Source organism: Cheilinus undulatus, linkage group 3 (assembly GCF_018320785.1).
Source record: "Cheilinus undulatus linkage group 3, ASM1832078v1, whole genome shotgun sequence".
Lineage (NCBI taxonomy): Eukaryota > Metazoa > Chordata > Actinopteri > Labriformes > Labridae > Cheilinus > Cheilinus undulatus.
The window spans coordinates 14,971,802-14,993,998 of NC_054867.1; the positions used below are offsets into that span (position 1 = coordinate 14,971,802).

Below are 22,197 nucleotides of genomic sequence, written 5' to 3' on the forward strand. Positions count from 1 at the left end.
TTCAAACTGGGTTCACCCAAATTTGAGCCGGCTCAGTGGGCTTCTCTAAAATGTCAGAAATTAATCAAGCATAACATTCAAGCACTAAAACTATTTTTTCTGTTCAGGAATGCAAGTAAATAACTATAATTTGACACATTAATCAATAAATGATAATGTGCTTTACTATTTTTTCCGTTTTTTTTAAATCAGTAAATTTAAAAATTCATGGATAACAATAATAATTATATTTTATCATTAAAATATAATTTCAGTTAAAGAGCTTGTATATATTGGTGTATTAACCGTTGCAGAAACATAAAAAATGATTCTGGTACTTACCAATGCTGTTAATTTAGGGCAGCTGTGGCATAAACCTTACTTTGGTTAGGGTAGAGTGGTCTAAAAAATGTGTTAAGCAGTGTATGATGCGTTACGTTCAGCTAAAACGGTGTTGCATGAAAACATAGGCTCATGTACTTTGTATTTGCAGCTGTTTGGGTGTTAAGTAATGATTTAAAAGGATGTTTTGGTTGTCCTTTGGTCTCAAGGGTAAGATCAGAGTGCAAAAGGTTTTATTCTAGGACAAAAAGTTCTAGCCTAAGAAGACAAACATGATGAAAATGTGTTATCTATGTTGCAGATTATATTACAACCAAGTTACGGAATCACTCCATTTCAGTCACCGTGATGCCTTTTCAAGCAACAATAGCCCATTTAAGCCCGCTTCTAGGCAGCCACGTGATGCCCGCAGCATGCCACCCACCCCCATCCTCACCCGCAACGCCTACAGCAGCACCCAGCTGAGGTAAGGCCTTGAAGAGTGACTACATATTCCATGACACATCTTTCCTTTCTTGTCTTGAATATCTACTTGATCAACAGCTTCTGTGTGTTTTATGAATACATGCCAAGCTTCAATGAACTATTTTCCCATTACAGATCTGAGGATGCCCCACAACATTTCCGCCAACGAAGTGGTAGTCTTGAATCCCAGTCCCAGTTTATGACAGAGTCTGAACAACCTGTGCAAACCTTCACCTTCTCCCAAGCAAGACGCAGCAACAGCACTGAGGTGCTTGATGACGGCTCCTCCTACACAAGTCAGTCCAGTGTGGAGTACTGCAACCCAGGCAACCACGCCCACAGACGTCGAGTGCGCGGCCGGCACAGGAAAGACGTGTACGCCAACACTGGTAGTATGCCCAACCTGGCACAGCCAGACCCCCGCTACCTACCGCGGGCCCGCCCAACCACAACAGCCTACTACATCACAGGCTACCCTAGCTACACGGATCCAGAGCCTTACTCAAATAGTGCCTACATGTACGACAATGAGATGGAGGGACACTATAATGTCAACCCTTCTTACCATGCAACTCCAGCTTATCACAGCCACATCATGCCCAGCAGCTATGGCCATGATGAGATAGACGGCATGTCACAGAACCCGTACGCCACACTGAGGCCACCCAAGAACCGTCCGATGCCTCGCAGCAACGAACCAGCCAGAAAGAACATCCAGAAGGCTCTGGTGGCGGAACATTTGAGAGGCTGGTACCAGCGTAACGCTGCACAAAAGCAAGCAGCATTCAACTACGACTACGACAGAGGCTCTCAGCAGAGTTTGGGATACCAGACTATGCCAGCACCCTACGGCCACAGCAGTCACATTGCATACTCAACAGGTTGGATCACTGAGTCTTATGTTACAGTCTAACATTGTGGACCCTGTTTTTTATGTAGATGGATCATACTCTGACTTGTACTGTGTTTTTTCCTTCAGTGTCCTCAACGCCCTCGAGTGCAAACTGGCACAGCAGCATGAGTGTTAGCGGTATATCGGAATATGACATGCCTATGCATGCACCACAGTCCTACTCTTACACTACAGCACCATACAACTGCTCCGCCCAAACCAGGTGAGGAAAAAAAACCTTTCCCTAACCTCTGCTCCTAATCCAATAAGTCACTCCTTCATCCTCCTTATCCCCAGATCCCAGCACTAATTTTTAATCATGTTTAATGGATGACCACAGAAATCATGAGCTCCTGTTTGGTTTGCTATCCCTTTCACATGACAATGACTGCTGCAAAGCAAATGTTACAGTCATTTGACTCACACTTAAGTATACCAGAAAGCTTCTGCTTTACGAGGCATCTGAGTTCAGCAGGAGGATTATGGGATCTGTACAGCTTGCAGCCTCAGAACTTAAGACTAGTTCTACTCTCTCCTTAACTGTCTACTGGCCCCTGCTTTCTTATAGATATGGCGTCTCCCAGATTTTTAAGGGCTCCTGGCACAGCCCTGATGGCTGGAGGCACAGTGCTATTCACCCTGCTAGTTCTTCCTCCTCAGCTTCCTCCTCCACCTCCTCCTTTTCCTCTTCCTCCTACTCCCCTGGCTGTCCAGTCAGGCAGGTGGCCTCCAGCCCCGCACAGACAAAATCCTCCAGAGTCGACAGGCTCAGTAAGGTGTCCTATGTGAGAGATAGTTCATAGTAAGTAAACAGCAGTTGTCGGAACCCATGCTTCTGAGTCTTTCAGTTTGTCTGCATTATCATTTTAGTCTGCTTGCTGATGTTTTGAAGTGAGCTTGCATTTTTTGAATATTTGGCTGATTTACTGTCATTTTTAAGGTAACTGCATGGTTGTTTCAAAAACTGCCTGCCCTACTTATTCTTCTCGATACTGTCAACTCCTGACCACATTTTTCTGCAGTGTCCCTGAACTATTAAGTTTTTTTTGTTTTGTTCAAGGGGGTGTGATGATGTCTCATGCCACAAGATCAAACATTACAAGATTTCTTGTCAGAGTAAAAACTGTCTTGCGAAATGGAGCTGATACGTCACCCATTCAGATCACTGCTCCCAACCTCTCCTCCACGCATGCTACTTGGGGCTGCACGTGATCCGCAAATGCATTATAAGTTAATCTTAACAGCGTTAAATGATGAAATGCTGCTGCCATAAACCTATGCGGAGTCTCCATGAGGAGAATAGTGTTCATTTAGTTTGTATATGCCCACAGAATCCGTTATAGTGTCACTTCTTGTTACTTTCTAACTTTGATTCAATCGCTGCTTCGTCCTGTTTAATTTTCATCTCACCACCTGTGTATTTTGTGTGCAGTTTTTAAAAGTCAATCAAAATAATCCAAATGCCTTCCTTATTATTGTAACTGAAGCAACGAGGCATAGTGTAGCAAATGACTGGTGTGGTAGACTATTAAAATGAATGGAGATTTGATTTATACAGCTATTAAAATGCATAGTTTGAGTCAGAGTTAAAAGACAAACTGACTACAGGATACACCACATGAGTATTAGATGAAACTATTGCTGTCAAAATAACACATTAATTTTGGTTAATTAATCACATAAATGTAACACATACATTTTTTTATAAGGCAAATTAATCGCAATGACGTCATACATCACTGTTTCAACATTTTTCCACCACAGCGTTGTAAACTGGATGAACAAAAAACAAGCCATACTTGTCTTAATCTTAAGATAATTATTATTTCATACACCTAAACAATATGTTCCATCCAGGATTGATTAATAAGACAACAAGAGGCTTCCTATGCAAACTCACATGTAATGACAACTTGTTCATGGGGGAAAACAACACAACTTTTAGAATAAAACAAAACTCCACTGCAGAGAAAGAGTGACAAAAACAGGAGGCAGGGAGCCAATCAGACTGAGAGCAGAGGTAGAACTGCAGATGTTAAGTGTCTGCGGGGGGGATAGGGAGGAAGTCAGATGTCAATGGAGTAACACAGTAGACACAGTAAATTGTGAATTCAGTCAGTAATTTGAAGACCAGACTAAAATACTGGCTACAAATGATTATGTATGTTTAAATATACAACCAGTTAAAAACACAGTAAATTGGAGCGCAGATGGTCGAGTGGTTTAAGGTGCTACCCATGTACAAGGGCGGCCCAGGTTCAAATCCGGCCTGTGGCCCTTCACCGCATGTCTCTCCTTACTCCCCCTCCGTTTCCAAATCTATCCACTGTCCTTCCTCTATCAAATAAAGGCATGAAAAGGCCCAAAAATAAATCTTAAAAAAAAAAACACAGTAAATCTACGTGTAATGTAGTCCTGCTCATATTGTCCATAAATGTGATTAATTACAATTAGTTAATCATACAGCATTTAATTAATTAGATTAATTTTTTTAATCGCCTCAGAGCACTAGCTAAAACATTAACAAACAGACCTGCATTGTTTTTCAATTGTGACTTTCAGGTGTGTAAAAGACACATTTTCCCCTCGTGTATTTTGTTCTAAAATGAAAAAAATGGCATAAAGTCTCATCTCGTCTCGTTCTCATGAGCCCAATCTTGTTTCGTCTTGTCTCGTGAGATTAGAGTCTCATCACACCCCTGCTTTGTCCACTGTTATTTTTTTTTCTTGCACCATGCCCATGTGCGTCCATTCACCTTTGCCCCCTCTCATGTGCAGATATTCCCCCGAGTTTGAGTGGCAGAGCTCTGATAGCCCTGTGGGGCCTTTAGACAAGTGTGGTGCTGTTGCCTATGCTATTGACCAAGAAAATTAGCTCCATTCCCCTGTTTATCAAAGAAAAATGGTGAGACATGAGGATGTGAACTTCCCACATGGTTATCACGGTGATGGTTTTGTGTGTTTTAAATGTTAGGGAATTACAGATAGATGCTCCAAATCATTTTTATCACTCTTCCTGATTTTGCTTTATTGTCTGGGTGTCTTGTGGTTGTGGGAGAGCACTTGCGTGGCAGAAAAGTCACTCTTATGAGTTGCATTTAAAGGCTTTGTGTGTGAATTATGTCTGTGTGCATCTGCTGTTTTGTTGTGAGAGAATGTTTGACCCTGGGTTTTCCCTTGTCTGAAACTTTTTAATTTTAACATGCTTCAGTAACATCTAAGAGTATAAAGCTTTTTAACCTTCCTCTTTAGCTCAGTTCCTACTGCAAAGCTAAAACTTTGCAGGATGGTTTTGAGAGCCCAGGGTTAATTCATTCAAGTTAATTTGACCATTCAGAAATCACAGTATGCTATCTCTGTCTAATGGGCTTATTTCTTGTGTTTTTACAGATCTTACATAGATGTCAGCCAAATGGAAAGTAACCTGGAGCCAGAAGACCAAATTTACTGGCACGAAGACTCAAAACCCGGAACAATAGTGTAGCGTCTTGGCCGTCACTGCGCTGTAGTTTTCACCATGACAAGCTGTCATCGTGCCTTAAACTGCACTTACCTGTTTTTGTGTATGAGAGGATCCAAAGAGTGAAGTAACATATCTTCTGTGGAGTGCAGCATGAGAAGAAAACGAAGTTCTCACATTTTTTTTCTCCACAATGCAATTGCCAAACAGTTTTTAGAGAATATCAAACTCCCATCAGAGCATCTACAGGTCTGGATTGCGAGTGTTTGGATTGATGGTACTTGTGCACTTAAACTATACAAGGACATGCTGTGGACTGTGTGATATCAAAGGGAATGTGGACTAAATCTAGAATTGTGTTTTGTGGAGATACAAACTTACAAAACCAAGGACTAGGACTATCTCTGTAAGAGGATACTGAGCCACAGTGAACAAGAATGACTCTTCCTGCTTCTCACTTACTATGAACACTGTAACCATGAAGGATTGGACATAAAATGATAAAGACTTGGTTTAAATGAAGGAATTAACTCAAAAATGAGTTTAAATGATGGCTATGATCGACTGATGTCATTGTTTGTAGCTCCCACAGTGTTTCATGTACTCATGTTTGTTAGTTACTCAGTATTGAGTCTATCTCACTGTCAGTTCGGACAATTGAGCCAATCACTTCTGCCACACCATTTGAGTATTTCCTGCAGCCATCAACTCATACGTCACTGCCACATCTGATCAGTGCAAAAAGATATAAGTCTAGTTTTGTTTTGTTTTTTACATGGTAATCTCATCCATGCTGGAAGTCATGGACTGGTGCTCATAATTTCTGTCAAAAGAATGACACTGTATGTTAATGTTGATATTGTAAATACACTGGTTCCATTTTTTTAGAGAGCATTTGTATGTATTTTGAAAGCATGTAATATATAGTTAACAATGGTTTTTTAAGCTGGTTCTTAGTTATTTGTATTATTGAATTCACGTGAATTAAAAAATACATTTGACTCAATTGTTCAGCTTGAATGTGATAAAAATAGATTAGCAAGAACCATTCACAAATGCCAGTTTATCTTGTGAATGGGTATTTGCAAGAGGGGAAAATGGAATTAAATCAAATTCTAACTGTAACTGCATGTCCTTCAAAAATGCAAGGCACACTGGGATATGTATAGAATTAAAATGCCTTATTTTACATGACAAAAATAGCCACAGGTTGTCACCTACTCAGGTCTTCATCAGGGCCATTGTTAGCAGTTGTCGTGGCACACCTGTGATGTTTAGCAGCACTGTGCATGGAAAAATGAGTAGGTCACAACCCAACCGTTGTCTTTGAATATGTCATTCAAATATAGTTTGCAGTGTAAAATATGTCATTCAATTCAATGCAAACTGTACTGTGTGCTAGTTACAGTCTGATTTTCTTACATCTAGTTTTGTTTTTACTGAACTTACTTACTCCTGCAATTACCCCTTCACATGAACTGAGCAAAGCAAACCCAAAGTTTCCAAAGAGCACCTACAGTGCATTCAAAAAATTATTCAGACACCTTTCATTTTTTTCGTTTTTCTCAAGTTACACCCTGATGCTACAGTCAAAAAAATGCATTTTGAATTGTCATTTATCTGCAACCAGTGCCCTGTCATGATAAAATGAAAACTGGATTTAAGAATTTTTTGCAATTTTACTTTTATTTTAATTGTATCAAAACATATATATCACATTGACCTAAGTATTCAGACCCTTTGCCTTCTCCAGATCTGTGCCTTGCAACAATCCTGTCTCTGAATTCAGAGTCAGGATTTTTTGACCTCATGGCTTGGTTTTTGCGCTGATATGCATTATCAGCTGTGAGACCTTCGTTAGAGAGGTGCGTGCAGATTCAGATAATGTTCAATCAATTTAATTTACTACAGTCGAACTCTAATCAAGGTGTAGAAACATCTCAGCGAAGATCAAAAGAAATGGAAGGCACTTGAGCTAAATTTCAGTTGTTTTGTAATTGGTATGAATACCTATGCAGATGTGATATTTCTTTTTTTAAAGATATATGTGCAAAAGTTTCTAATATTCTGTTTTCACTTCATCATGATGAGGTACTGAGTGCTGATCATTGACAGTTCAAATATGTTTTTCCAACTGTAGCATCAGGCTGCAACATAAGAAAAATGAAAAAAGTGAGGGGTGTCTGAATACTCTCTGAATGTACTGTTTATGTGAAAGCCTCAGTACTTTTACTCTCTTGGCTCCGTTAACAGACTTGTCAGGAAATCAAGTAAGAATCTAAACTAAGAGACAGTCAGGAATCACAGGACTTAAATCTAAATCCATCACATTAGGTACTTAAATATCTGATCTACTTCAGTTACTAAGAAATGTTAAACAGACATAAGAGCATATAGTGCTTCAGTTGTCCGACTACTCAAAGCACGTTTTACACCACAGACCCCACTGTGGATGGGTAGCATTTGCTGCACATTTGCCCCCCCCCCCCCCCCCCATAGTTGAGAGATGACCAGTTCTTCCTACTGAGCCACATGCACCCCTTAATAACAGTTTAACACAGGGGTGTCCAAACAATGGCCAGCAGGACAAACACTGCCAGTGTTCCATTTTTATAAGCCTGTGGCAAAGTCTAAAATAAAGCCAAATATCGCCCTTATTAGAACATGAAGCTTGTGCTTGATCTACTATACTGCTGAGTTAATCTGAAAACCAAAGCTTTATTGTAGACTGTTTTTTCTATTAGCATGTCCTACCTTACATTGGACTGGTTTACTAAATTAAACACACTAAAAGTGAGTGGTCAAGTCATCTTTACATTTTCCAACATTTGGCCCTCGGTGAATGAAAGTCTAAAAGACACCCTTGGTTTAAGGAAAGTGCAATGGCTATCATCACCTTAAGAGGAAACTTGAATAAATGCACACAGGCTTTGTTACACTATCTCAGAATTGAGGTCATGGTCACTGGATCAAATGCATTCTCCACCTGGAAAGGCTTCCAACATTTCTAATCTGCAGTGTATCTACGGAAGTAGTGAGGTTCTGATCTACCCATTTTCTAAGTTTGTAAAACTTTAAGCAGGAACTGGATGGGTCACCATGAGTGGAAACATTGTTTAATTTCCTGCAGCAAAGCTACAGTATGTTGCGCTGCTGTATGCTCTCAGTGTTTTGTTTTGTTACTGATCCTGTTTTGTGTGTCCTGAAGCCATAAACTGACCAAACCAGTCTTAAAAACCCATCACACCCATTATGGGTTATAACCTGTTCTTCTGCCTTCCCTGTGAACGACGAGCTAGTGTTACTGGCAGCAGACACCCGCCCTGTAACCCTTCACCTTCTTTTTCCTCTCCTCCTCCTCCTGCCAGCACACAATTTATATCACAGATAAACAGATCAGAAAGGTCTGAATTCTCTTCATTTCAACTTTGCTTTAAGAATTGTTTTATTGCCTCTTTGCTCACTGTTTTGGTATTACAGCCTGTTAAATGTATTCATTCTGCTAAGTAGATAACACCTTAGAATCACACGTTGGGTGTGCAGCAACGCATGTGTCAGTGGGATCCTTGCAACAGCTGCAGCAGAAGGAACAACAGCCTCCTCTGTGCCCTCAGCTAAGAGACATGACTTTACTTGAGGTTCCTGCCGTCAGCATGTCTGTTCACTCCTCCAAGTAGTGCAATATGGACGAAGATGAGGCACAGCGGTAAAAGGCATAAATCAGAACTGCAGCAGAGAGTAAAAGCTTTGCAGCTCAAGTCAGTTGAAATGAAGAGCCAACAGGATACTATGACGCCCTGCTGAGCACAGGTCATCACTGGGGATCACTGACTAAATACTATGTTCCTTAAAAAGCAAAGGTGCTCCCTTAAATTAGTTGGCAACAAATTAGTCAATGGAACTGCAGCAGAACTTCTTTCTAACATTGTGACTCTATTAATGACTATCATTCTTATCTTCATGCAGCCTGCTGTTCCAAATGCAATCCAGTAAAAAAACGAATAACAGCTGCTGACACAGCTACTTCAGCTCGTGTTTTGAAGTGAATGTCTGCAGATGAGATCTTTGTCACTATGCAGCACTCAGCATCACACTCTAATCTACTGTAGCTGCTGATTAGAATCAAGGAAAGAGAAGAAGCAAGCAAAGAGACACTTCACCACCAAGGGAGAATAATACCCGTTAAAACAATAGGTGCCAACATTCATGATGACGCATCCCTCCTATAAATGCATTTCTTAGTATGTGTTTTTATATCAATTTTATATGAGTTGACACTTAAGAAAACAGTCTTAAGACCAAAAACTTAGGTTTCAATGTACTTCCTGTCACGTGCTGAATCCCTGAGCTATTTTACCAAGGGCAAGGCAGCAACAAACCCACAAGCATAGGTCAATTTTATTAAACAATCATGTTTTTTGTTGTTTTTGTTTTGTAATTATGTATCAACTTAATAATAAAAGTCTCAAGCATAACCCAAACATCACAAGTATAACATCAAATGTGTGGATTTTCCAGTACGGCATCCTTTGTGGCAGCTATTGTTGATGATGGGCAAATGCCTTGTATGTGACAATGTGAAAACACAGTTAGCAAAATTGCTCATATCATACCCATTTTTAAAGTAAGACTGATTTACTGTGGGTCATTCTAATCTAGAGCAGGGGTGTCCAAATCATGGCCCGGGGGCCAAATGCGGCTGGTGGTCCACTTCTGAATGGCCCACAGCAAATTTTAAAATAAGAAGAAATATGTCCCACATCAGAACATGAATCCTTTGCTTGACTGTGTTGTACTTAGCAGTTTGAGCACAAGGCAGTGCTGCCATGCTAGTTCTGTAAACAAACATTTTGACAAGATAATTTTTTTAATATGTATATGTTTTTCATGGCTAAATTGAGATAGCACTGTAAATGGTTAACATATTGGTAACTAACATAATAACAATAGCTTTGTTCATAATGCCCTGATTGATAACCACAGCAACTAGCAGCACCGATAGCATTTAGTGGTAGCCAGGGCTAACCAGCCCCACCACCCCAACAATCCTTTTATCTTTTCTGTATGTGGCCCTCAGTGTAAATAGTCTGGACACCCCTGTTCTAGAGATTTCTGAGCTACTAAACATGTCAGTCAAGGCTAATCTTTCCTCTTGGGCAAGCTCTCATTGCAAGGCACTTGTTTCAGTTAGCGGTTAGCTGCATACATGCGAAGAATGTTGGGATGTAGGACTTCAGATGTGGTAGTAATAGCATTAGGTAACTTAGAGGTAAACCAAGTAAACTTTGATAACAATAGTCTTTGATAATGTGGGAGGTAGCCCTTACTAGTAGCTAGCTAAATAATAGTGCTTAAGTAGCTAATGTTTGCACTGACTTTGTAGCACTGTTTAAGAGCAGACGGGGTGATAAAAGATAAAGGGAGGATACTATTGTCCATAAACAGATGTAGAATAAATATGCTTTGAGTTTGACACAATTTACTATGGATGACACTAATTATAGTCCTGTATGTTCTTAATTGTTGGCTCAGGGGTGCAGTAGTTGATGTTTTGGATGTTCCTTTTACAGGTGATCCTTCTGCAACAATCTGATCTATTGCAGCTGTGCCACAATCTAAGAAAAAATCACATGGAAAAGACTTCAACAGCCATATTTCATATAGCAACGCAGCCTGAGACAAAGAAAACAAGGTATACATGACATTGGGTTTTTGTCAATATCCAATATTTACCAATTTATTGTAGCCCATGCCAATATTGATATTTAAATGCAATTCAGACCTAACACTTCAATTCTTAAAACACAATTTAAAATTTGAGGATGTATAAAAGAAAACAGTCTAGTCCTTAAAACACATCTTAAAGTGTAAGGAATGATGATGAAAAATGAAGACTTCAGCTGAAGTAGGTCTGTTGGTTCAGCCTAAACTCCACTTACATATTTGTTTGTATGGCCAATATTTACAGCTGATACAGGCAAAATTTATATACAAAATCTTGGTTGTAAATATCGTCAGACAATTCAATAGCAGCCAATACTGATAACTCAATTTTATCACTAGTATCTGGCAAACCAAAATTATGCAGATAATATCGTGCATTCCTACCATAACATTTTTTTCCACACGTAAAAATTATACTTTTTAAGAAATAACCTTGTCAGATTGTTTTCAGTGTAAGGCCAAGTGGTATATTTATGGCCCTGGGTGAGCCCTTTCAAACCTTTGATGTCTTTATTTTAAAGTTGAACACAGTTTCGTGGAGTCACATGCATTTTTGTCTGGCTCTTTTTATTTGCATTACCATCTGTTTGTTTGGTTTCTATTCAAATACATACAGAGATTTACAGTTAAGTTTTACTGGAGGAGACATTATTTACAAACTTGAAACATTCAAGCCCTTTAGAATACCTTGGCGATGAGTGTTGAGTTTGCCCTTTTTATTCTTATTACAAAGCAACACTTGCATCCCTTTAGAATTTTAGAGTAAACTTGCAGCACTGACAGCTGTTTCAGACTGTTCAGATTTAACACTTGGGAAGAAGTCTGCAGCTGAGCTGCACAGGAACAGATTGCATAGCAAAGATGTGAAGGAGTGCTTAGATGTCCTTTCACCATTTAAGAAAAGTGACTTGACGAGTTCTAGGACTAGGTGGAGTGACAGATACTCCAAGGAAAAAATAGAGCCCTTTGAATCAAAGATTTTCTTTTCAGAACATACACACGTGAACATGCCATATTAGAAAGCTCATCTTAAAAGAAATAGAAAGATTCAAAATGGGTTATATCAATGGAAAGCAATGGTACAATCTTTGGTCAGAAAGTATTTGTATGTGTCTGCTCATTTCCAAGTCCAGTCACTCCTTGATTTTTCCCTCCAGAAAGCTCTGGATTTTCTGAATGTTCTCCTCTTGTTGACCCAGGGCTTCCAGCAAAATGCCCATGGGTGATCTCTTCAGTCCTGCACATTCGATCTTGTTCTCCAGTTTGTTTTTCATGTTACGAAGGCGAAATGAAGCATGTGCAAATATCACTGAAAAAAGATGGGACAGTGTCTGTCAATGTTTGATTAACACAAATTCATTTTATTTAATATTTGAAAATGATACGGCTGTAACAATTGTATATTAAATGTATGAAATTAAATAAACACTTTTGCTCCTCATAACTTTGAACTTACTAGCCAGAGGTAACGTGATTGCAGACATAAACACCATTACACTCCCCAGTATAGAGATTACAACGTAGCTGGCCACCATGACAGCAATCAAAAACGCTGTGGGATTCTGCCTCTTAAAGTTGCTTATAATAGCTCTGTTCTCCCCGGCCCACACAGACCCCAGGAATATGGCTGACACCACCGCCATGGCTGTGAACATCCCCAGAGGGTTGAGGAACCTGCAGGACAACATGACAACACACAGAAAGAGAGAGCCAAGGCGTCAGTTTCAACCTGTACTCATCAGGACTCATCTGTTTATGTTTGGTCATTGGCTCCACCAAGTGGTTGGACATTGCTTCTACAACAACATGATACCTGGAAGTAGCACAGAAAGGCAGAATTTAAAATGGGCTTTTCCTCACCATTATATCAGTGCATTTTTAGAACTAGTATTACAAATGTTTGACTTGAACAGCAAATTAATGTTCACCCTTTTACCTCCATAAAGGCTTAGTTGCTAGATTAATCAGTAATAGTTGGTTGCAGTATTAAATACATACATATCGTTACCTGAAAAATGTTCAAAATAAAATAAAGTCCATATATTCTTGATAAAGGAAAATGCAATCAGTCATAAACTGCAGGTAGTATTTTATGTGCCCCAATAATAATTTACACGAGGAAGCAGATATTCATCTTAATCATACTGGTGTTTTACTCAAGAACACACTATCCAAGACCAAGACTTGCCTGAGACCAGTGAGCACCGAGACCAAGACAAGACCAAGACCTTTCAGTTTTCTTTTAAATAAATTTGACAGATAAAAACAAAGTGTCTGCAACTCCGGGGCACAGGTGGCCGAGTAGTTTAAGGTGCGCCCCATGTACGTGGGCGGCCCAGGTTCGAATCATTAGTTCGTTGATGCTTGTTGTCAGACCACAGTCACAGACGGACACACAAACTATCTCTGTCACACATACACAGACACACACACCCAACTGCTCTTGTCGCCCTGTGACTGCAGCTCACGCTTTTCCTTCCTCTCTCCTGTTTTAGCGGACATTTAGAACACAAAGTGAGGCAAATATCATGGATTATCGGATCGGTATAATAAAGCATTGATACAGATAACCAGTCAAGTGTAGAATACTGGCTCTAATGATAAGTCTACCTCTAGGACAGATATGCTAAATCCTCTGCATAAAGGGCTAACACTCCGGCCCTTATGTTTGTCATTATATCATGTTTTTTTTTTTTTTTAATGAAGTCAGCAAACATCTATCATTGAAGTAGATACATTAACTTGCCTGTGTCATCTGGTGGACAAACTATGGATAGCAAAACAGTTTAATAATTAATATTGCTCCTTATTTTTAGCATTTACTTATCTATATTGCTAGAATATTATTCAGAGTCAGTCTTGCATCAAAAAACTATCTACCTCATGTTCAAGTCCTGCTGCATACCCAAAGTTTCTGTAAACATTTTTTTACTTTTACAATATAACAACATTACCATGCATTGCATGGGTGACTGATTAGCTACAATGCCCCTCTAATTCTGAACAAAACCTTCGTGTAGGTTTTGTAAGCAGTATGAAGTTCCCAAACAGGATGGATAAGAACTCTGTCTGTGAGTGCAAACAGATAGAAAAATCAAGTTAGCAACCTAACCGGTCCCATCTTAAAATACAAGGCCTTTACAGTTTGACACTGTGAGTATACAGGAGATTAACATTCCTGTATGAGCTCCAAGTTTCTTCTGGATAAATTGTGAACATACTGTGCAACCGCCACCTCTTCATTTAACTATCTTACCTCACACCCTGTTCTGCTCTTTTATTTACTTTTCTGCAACCTTTCACCTCCAAAGGCTTGTCAATGCAGTATGTGCCCTCACATTTGACTGGTATTAATGATTGAGTCAAACACTTTGGTTTAGCAGTGACACAGAGGACACAGATTCTTCTTACCAGTGGTAACAAGTGAAAATAAAATCACAAGACAACTCTCGGGTGGGAGCCAAACTCAGCCTCTGCAGTTGCTGAATAACAAAACTAAGGTAAGGCCTTATGAGGCAACAGGAATTGATTAGGAACATAACCAATACTGGACTATGTTCTGGTTCAGAAGTTCAGGGGTCAGCTGATCAGTCAGCTGTTATCTCAAAATATTGCTAGTGTAACAGCTCACTGGACAAATGGAGGAGGAGGCCCTGATGGACTTGGCAGCATTATATCATCATACAGCCCAGTGGGCACACCATGGCAGGGCAAAACTATTTTTAGTAAACTGGGATTAAGATGAAACAAACTGCCAATTTAAGACAAGAGATGACCAAGAGTTTGCCTGTATGATCTGACCTTGTATGGAGTTTAAAGGTATCATTCAAGTAGTCAGTAGATCCAAGACCAACAGTTCAGGGGAATGGAAATATTGATGCTGTTTCACACGCCTCATGAGTCAAATAAGTTAAAGATGGTGCAGACTTTGCTTGCTCTTCCTTTTCCTGTTTCCTTTGCAATTTGTTTATGACACCACACTTGAGCACACATCTTGGGGGCAGGCGGAAATGTAAAAGAGTACACACTGAGACCCAAACAAAGCGTGACTTGTTAATTGGCACATGGATTTTCCATTGATTCTTAATCAATTCAACCTCCATCTGCGCACAAGGATTCAGGACTCTTCATCCTATCCGTACCCTCTCTTTTTAAATCCCTGCAAAGTAGGCTACATCCTAGTTTAACCCAACCAGACTACAATGGCAAAAATAGCACAGAAAAGCAAGCACAACCTAACTTTAATATACAACACAACTTCGGACTGTCAGTTAAGTGGTAACTTAATCTATGAATGCCGTTAGTTTACTAATGTAACTCACCCGACGATGAGAAAAACAACGACGGCCAGCGTCAAATAGTTAGTCTGATAATAAAGCAGGTTGCTGACAACTCTGTTGTTCCATTTCGCCAGGTCTTTGGTGTCCGGTTTAGCGAACCTTTCCGTGCCTGGAAAGAAGTCATCCCAGGCTCTAAGCGGTGTCAGCTCCACTTTCGCCATCTGCCTACGGCTCCTACCTTTTGACAGTGACACACAAGCAGCCGTCTGTAAAATCTCCTCAGCCAACTCTTGTCTCGCGAGAAGCTACTGTCAGCACGCGTTCTTAAACCCCGTCCGTGATTCTGACGTAACCGAGCGCTATTGGCTAGGAACAGAACGCTAGCGACGAACTTCCTGCAATGCTTCAACAGAGAAGGATATCTCTAAACTGAAACCACGTCGTCTGTTTATAAAATCTTCTATTGGAATATCAGGTTAGCTTTGTATTTAACTATGTCACGGTTATGTTGACGTAAATTTTGCCTATGCGTTGACAGCAGTTGCCAATGTGAGAACCGCTACAGACTACAAGCATGGCTTCATTGACATGTAAACTAGCTGGCTTGATGAAGTCCTGACTGTCAACGAGGTACAAAGTGGGTTTTTTTGTTTTTACAGATGTGGAGTAGAATACTGAGTCCTTGTCTAATTAGTGGAAGTTTTCATTGGAGGAGTCTCTTTACCATGCAGCTGAAAAGCAGTGAGTTTCAGTCTCTGTTCAACGATGGACTCAATGGGTTAGCAGGTGAGAAGCACATAGCAACACATGGATGCTATTTCTAACTATCTTTTTTTTTTTACCACATAGAAGATCCTTAAATGAAGATTGGGTTTTGGAAATGAGATGATTAAGACAACTTAACAAGTATCATAAGCAAACATGACAGTGCTCACCTGTATTTCTTTTGTCTTATGACATTCCTGTATAAGAAATTCATAAAATAATTATTTCTAGATGGTGCTATACTTTTAGCGTTTTTGATCTGTTCAATATTTTAAAGGGGTTGACCAGATATCACATTTGCACATAGGATATGGTTAGAACAATAACAATATATCAGTCTTTTTATATTATACTAATTCATAACCAAGGTTGTCTCAAGACACTTAAAAAAGGGCAGGTCTTACACACTAACCAATATTTAGCATTGTTTCAGTGGCAAAGAAAAGCTTCCATTTAACAGGCAGAAACCTCAGACTCAACCATCGACCAAAGCTGTGTTGGGGTTGTAAAGGGACAGGGGGACATGCAGAAAAACAGGAGAAGAGGGAGATGCAGGAAGAGAGGAAATGGGGACGCATAAAGTGAGAAGCAGGAAACAAAGTTTGTGTAAAAGAAGCCAACATGGGCCAGTGAATACAACTTACTGTATATCTTCCATAGCCGGCGAATCCTATTTTAGTGGTCTCTTTTAAACTCCTTACCCTAGAGATGCACAGGTTTTGAAAAAAAAAAAAAAAGAATAAATAAATATGGCCGACACTGACACCATGTTTAACATACCAAGTCAGCCAGTGCGGATAACTAGACTAATGTTTTCATTTCATTACTTCTGTTGTTGAAAGATACCTAGAATGCCAACATTTTCTTTCATGTTCGACAACAAAAAAAGAACAAAGTTTGTCCAACTGATCACTTTTTTTTGCCATGAAAAAAAGAAAAAAAAACCTTCTTATATGAGCCAAAAATTAGATATACCAGGTACCATCGTTTAAAACCCAAAGAATAAATATGGCCAGGAGGTGGATAGCAGCTGTAATTAATTGATAAATCAGTAGTTGAATTCAAAGGAATAGCTGGAATCTTAGCAAATTGAGCTGCAAATGCAGTCAGAATGAACAATAAAAGGGCTGTAGTTCATGAATTTATCATCCAAATATTTTTTATCAATTTTTTTTCTTTTAACTCAGGGATGTTTTTTTTTTTTTTTTGGCTTACAGAGACACTTCCTCACTAAGTTACCCACTGTACCTATGTGTTTTTTTTAGAGGTGTTTGAGAAGCATCAGTATGAGCTCAGAATCGCTGGAGGTGCTGTACGGGACCTGCTGTCTGGAAAGCGACCTGAAGATGTGGACTTTGCCACCACAGCCACTCCAGAGGAGATGAAGCAAATGTTCCAAAGGGCTGGGATAAGGATGATCAATAATAAAGGGGAGAAGCATGGGACCATTACAGCAAGAGTAAGACACTGTCCTTTTGGCTGCCATGACTTAGTTTTCATGAAGAAAAGCTGAATTCAATTTCAAGATGTGTTTATGCCGATTTAGATTATTGGGTAAATGTTGTGTCAATGTTAAGGTTTATAAATGGCAAGGTCACACAGTGAAAATGGACATGTAGAGATTTGGAGGTAATTATGTTATGAGAAGTATTTAAACACCTGCGCTACAGAGGGTAATTGGCCACAGTGGTTGAAGACCAACAGGCTGCATCATGTGCTGGCTGGTGCAACTGTTTGCATCAGGCAGCTAATGGTTGGGGCTTTAGTATTAGGTGGAATGTTTTCTGTTTCCTCAAACAAACCGTGCCAAGTAGGTGGGTCATAAGTCTTAATTTAAAGATACTAATGCTTTAGCAAATTCAAAGGGCTGGTTGAGGACACCTCATAGATTAGCTAATGACATGAAGCTCCACATCCTACTTATGAGTTTTTTGTTTGTTTTCCTCTGGAATGAGTAAACTAGTACATACAACCATATGTTATAAAATAAGGAAATTTGAGCTGTGTAGCTGACACACCATTGATTGGAACTTCCCTTAGGAATAAAGCTGCACGGCCTTGTCTCTGCTATTCTGTCACAACAACAAATGGGTTTTTTCTTTGCTCTGCTTTTTGTAATCTTTTACTTATTGATATTCCCTTATAGTTACATAATGAGAACTTTGAGGTGACCACATTGAGGGTGGATGTTCAGACGGATGGGCGTCATGCAGAAGTGGAATTCACCACAGACTGGCAGAAGGATGCTGAGCGGAGAGACCTCACTATTAATTCCATGTTTTTAGGTATAATTGTGTTTGTCCTTCAAGATGGTCTAAAAGATAAAATATCTCATCTCTGAGTGTGTAGCTTTTCAGATCTGTCAGCAACCTAACATTGTTTCTCTTTTTCTTTTCCCAGGTCTTGATGGCACATTATATGACTATTTTAAAGGGTATGAAGATCTCCAGAACCGTAAAGTGCGCTTTGTTGGCAGTGCTAAACAAAGAATCCAGGAGGACTACCTGAGAATACTGCGCTATTTCAGGTTTGGTACCTTCTTTTTTAACTTACTAAGTACCTTTATTCATTTATACTCAGAGAAAAAAACTATTGGAAAAACCAGATTTTTAATGTCATCCATCTTTGACACAGTTGACATATAAAAATCCTTTCTTCTCCTCCAGATTCTATGGAAGAGTAGCTGTGGATCCTGATAACCATGAGCCAGAAACACTAAATGCCATCAGGGAAAATGGCCGTGGATTGGCAGGCATATCTGGAGAAAGAATTTGGGTGGAACTAAAGAAAATGGTGGTTGGAAACCATGTTGCTCATCTTTTGGAGCTGATATACAGCCTAGAACTGGCTCAGTATTTGGGTAAGATGGATAAAGATAACAGGATTTAACTTACAATTTCTGTAATCAAAACTTCTTCCTACAGGGAGAGGTGCTGTTTATGGTACAAACTTCAAGTATGCTGTTAGACCCTTCCTCTATCATAAATGTTGGGTTTTTTTCAAAGCAGTTCTTTAGAATCACAAAAAAATTGTCTTTTTTTAAAGTAAGAGTCATCGTTTTCAATCCCTGGGAAGGAGTGGGCTTTAATAAAACAAAGAAGACCAATCATATTACTAATACTACAGACTTTTTATCAGTGTCATCTCAGTCACATATTTGTATTTCAAGTTTTGGTTCCTGATGTTAAAATCCTTCTGCCTCTTGTCTCTGCTGTTCCTCAGGTTTACCTCCAGATGGCAATGTTGAGGAGATGAAGCGAGTGTGTCAGAATGCCAAAGACCACTCTCCCAAACCCATGACTATCCTGGCCTCTCTCTTCCACAGCCCAGAGGAGGTCGAGAAGATGGACCTCAGACTGAAGGTGTCCAAAGAGGAGAAGACTCTGGCTCTGTTTCTGGTCAAACACAGACAGGAGCTCTGCAAGAATGAAGACGAGCCAGAGGGCCTCAAACCCTTCACTGACTACATAATTGATGTGAGTTTTAGAGTCCTTCAGGAAGTCCTTAGACAACAAGATCTGAAATTGATTCCAAGTCATTAACCAGTTTATGGTTTTATAAGCAAATTTGAATTTATTAATTTTTATTTATGAGGCCCTGGTTAGTCAAACATGAATATGTGCTTGCAGTATGTTTGGGTTTTAATTAAATCAAGCAATTAGGGACTGAAATAATGTTTCTCAGAAGTCAAAATCATTTATTCAGATTTCTGTGTCATCATGATGATAGTAAATGGAGAAGCAGCTTTACTCTGAGTATAGGGACTGCACCTGCTGACCTCACATTAGCACTAACTGAACTGTAGGCCATTATCTAGCTGGTATTTCAAACTGTTAGCATGACATTTAATAAGGACAAGTATTTCACAGGAAATCCTGGAAGTCATACCAAAATACCAGCTTTGCAATCTGTTGTTTTATCTTCAGCAAGACGTTGGTTTAAGATGAACTTTGTTTAATTAGCGAAATTAAAACTTTAGTTCTTGAAGTGTTAAAGTTTGAAGTTTCAGGTGTCATAAGCTCATTAAATACAAAGCTAGGCAAAATCTTTTTGACACCGCCCATATGTTTACTATGAATAGAAGCCTACAAGGATGAGGGCGTTCAACAAAAACACATTGAACAGATTGTTGGGATTAATTAGCAGTTTTATGAACTTGAGAACTAATTGATGTTTTGCCTGCTTTGTCAAAAATGTGCAAAAAAAAAAAGAGTTTTTTGGGACGTTTGCTTGTGAGAGCAGGCTACTGTTGGCCGGATTCAGTCAAACTGTACAGTCCTGTTTAACTTGAAATGTTTAACTTTTATATCAGGGTTCGCATGCATTCTGGAAAATCTTAAAAATAGTTGATCATATTTCCAATAATGGAAATACATGAAATATGAGAGAAAAGCAACATATCCTTGAAGAGATACTGTCCTAGGAGATTTTCTGCTTATTTCAGAACAGAAATCCCCGAAAATGAATGAAAGAACTGAACTATAGTATATTAAGGATCAAATCAAATAGTGATGGTAGTTTATAGATGTTAGGCTGGATGACAATACTGTAGTGGCTAAACGTCAAATAATATGAGACATATGTTTCAGTTGTAAAAATGAGTTGCTGCTCACTTACTGTAGTTTTATCTTGTGCACAAAGTGCATTTAGAAAGTATTCAGACCCCCTTGACTTTTTTCAACATTGTTATGTTGTAGCCTGATGCTGCTGTTGATTAAATTCGTTGTAGACTGATAAGAATAAAAATGATTTTATTTTTGCAAATTTATTGAAAATGAGAAACTGAAATATCATATTGACACTTGAAATTTAGCTCAGGGTGCTCCCATTTGTCTTGATTTTTGCTGAGATGTTTCTACACCTTGATTGGAGTCCACCTGTGATAAAATAATTGATTGGACATGATTTGGAAAGGTAAACACCTCTTTGTAGAAGGCCTCACAGCTGACAATGCATATCAGAGCAAAGAACAAGCCCTGAGTTTAAAGGAACTGTCTGCAGAGCTCAGAGACAGCATTCTTCCAAGACAAGATCTGGGGAAGGCTTCAAAAAGACTGCTGCTCTGAAGGATCCCAAGAGCACAGTGACCTCCATTATTCTCCAGTGAAAGAAGTTTGGCACAACTGGGATTTTTCCAAGAGCTGGTCACACAGCCAAACTGAACAATCAGGGGAGAGAGACCTTAGTGAGAGAGGTGACCAAGAACCTGATGGTCACTCAATCATTCTATAATCAATAGTACAGTACATCTTTTAAATCAAACATCCACAGAATGGAATAAATTACTGTATAGACGTGACAGGTTCCTCTCATACCACCTTAACAGTCTTAGGAAAAGTCTTAAGAAAAGCAAAGAAACGAGTAGCAACCCCAGAAAGGTGTAAAGGACTTTGCTACTTATTTAGAGTCAAGTCTTTATTGTTATTAAAAAGTTAACATCTGTAGCAATGGTTGTACGTTCATTAATTCTACACATACTCTTTACAGAGTCGGGAGCTGGATTCAAAGACTAAGGTGTGTGAGCTTCTGAAGTACCAAGGTGAGGAGAGGCTCCTGGCACACCTGTGCAGGTGGTCCATCCCTCACTTCCCTGTCAGTGGTCATGATCTAAGGAGGATTGGTGTCACATCGGGCAAGGAGATAGGTGTCACTCTACAGAAGCTCCGCGACATCTGGAAGAAAAGTCATTATCAGATGGACAAAGATGAACTCCTAAGCTACGTGAAGGTGTAAAGAAGACAAAGAACAAAGTTTGTGTTCTTGAAAAAGAAACCTGACACTATAAATAGATTTTTTTCATGAGAGCTGTCGCAGAAGAAAAACTTAAAATCTGAGGCATGCAAGAATGCAGTTTAATTCTAAATTTATGCTGTTTTTTTTGCATTGGTCATTATTTAAATTTGAAGACATGAGAAACACAATTTGAGGAGTGTCACAGCTGTCACCACATGAAGAAAATAGTGAACAAAGCAGCTGATGTTACAATAATATATTGATAATTGTGTAAATGTTTCAAAGTAGGTGAAACACAAGGGATGAAAGCTAAGATAAAAAGTGAGGTGAAATGTGAGTGCACTCACTTTTTAAAGGAGTTCTACTTATTTAAACTGCATTGGAAAGCTGAACCTTGCTTTTCAGTTTAAAGGCACTCACTGGTGTGTATCATTTTTCAGTTATTCCTGCAGAAAAAAAATCTATAAAAGGCATTCTTTTATCAATAAATACAGCCTGTTGATTCTTTACTGCATGAAGTGCAGAGGAGAAGGAAACCTTGAAATCTCCTACACCTA

At 39.3% G+C, this 22,197-nt stretch overlaps 3 protein-coding genes across 7 annotated transcripts in view; 2 read left to right on the plus strand and 1 right to left on the minus strand.

Moving 5' to 3' along the window:
* The window catches only part of frmd4ba (FERM domain containing 4Ba), a 66,199-nt gene extending 59,094 nt beyond the window's left edge, over nucleotides 1-7,105 (plus strand). For 2 of the 4 annotated variants that reach the window (XM_041783490.1, XM_041783491.1), the window contains exons 20-24: nucleotides 623-787; nucleotides 922-1,667; nucleotides 1,766-1,901; nucleotides 2,247-2,480; nucleotides 5,069-5,169. In XM_041783490.1, coding sequence (XP_041639424.1) covers nucleotides 623-787; nucleotides 922-1,667; nucleotides 1,766-1,901; nucleotides 2,247-2,480; nucleotide 5,069 — 1,282 coding nt within the window. In that variant the 3' untranslated portion in view covers nucleotides 5,070-5,169. Of the gene's footprint in view, nucleotides 1-622; nucleotides 788-921; nucleotides 1,668-1,765; nucleotides 1,902-2,246; nucleotides 2,481-4,456; nucleotides 4,584-5,068 lie in introns of all 4 variants that reach the window. The other 2 variants (XM_041783492.1, XM_041783493.1) reach the window with 2 other exon arrangements.
* Nucleotides 7,106-11,410: 4,305 nt separating this feature from the next.
* Nucleotides 11,411-15,419, minus strand: arl6ip5a (ADP-ribosylation factor-like 6 interacting protein 5a). Its single transcript, XM_041778318.1, has 3 exons — nucleotides 15,185-15,419; nucleotides 12,319-12,536; nucleotides 11,411-12,171 (listed from the first exon to the last, which is right to left on the minus strand). Exons 1-3 carry the CDS (start codon nucleotides 15,361-15,363, stop codon nucleotides 11,996-11,998), a joined length of 573 nt encoding a protein of 190 aa, XP_041634252.1. The 5' UTR covers nucleotides 15,364-15,419; the 3' UTR covers nucleotides 11,411-11,995.
* Nucleotides 15,420-15,514: 95 nt separating this feature from the next.
* Nucleotides 15,515-22,106, plus strand: trnt1 (tRNA nucleotidyl transferase, CCA-adding, 1). Of its 2 annotated transcripts, XM_041815774.1 has the most exons (8): nucleotides 15,515-15,617; nucleotides 15,802-15,928; nucleotides 17,173-17,366; nucleotides 18,054-18,192; nucleotides 18,308-18,434; nucleotides 18,574-18,767; nucleotides 19,130-19,383; nucleotides 21,395-22,106. In XM_041815774.1, the coding sequence occupies exons 2-8, from the start codon at nucleotides 15,802-15,804 to the stop codon at nucleotides 21,638-21,640; spliced, it is 1,281 nt and encodes a 426-aa protein (XP_041671708.1). In that variant the 5' UTR covers nucleotides 15,515-15,617; the 3' UTR covers nucleotides 21,641-22,106. The 2 variants fall into 2 exon arrangements, with proteins under 2 accessions (XP_041671708.1, XP_041671699.1); XM_041815765.1 differs by lacking the exon at nucleotides 15,515-15,617 and having other exon boundaries at nucleotides 15,626-15,928.
* The last annotated feature ends 91 nt before the right edge of the window (nucleotides 22,107-22,197 follow it).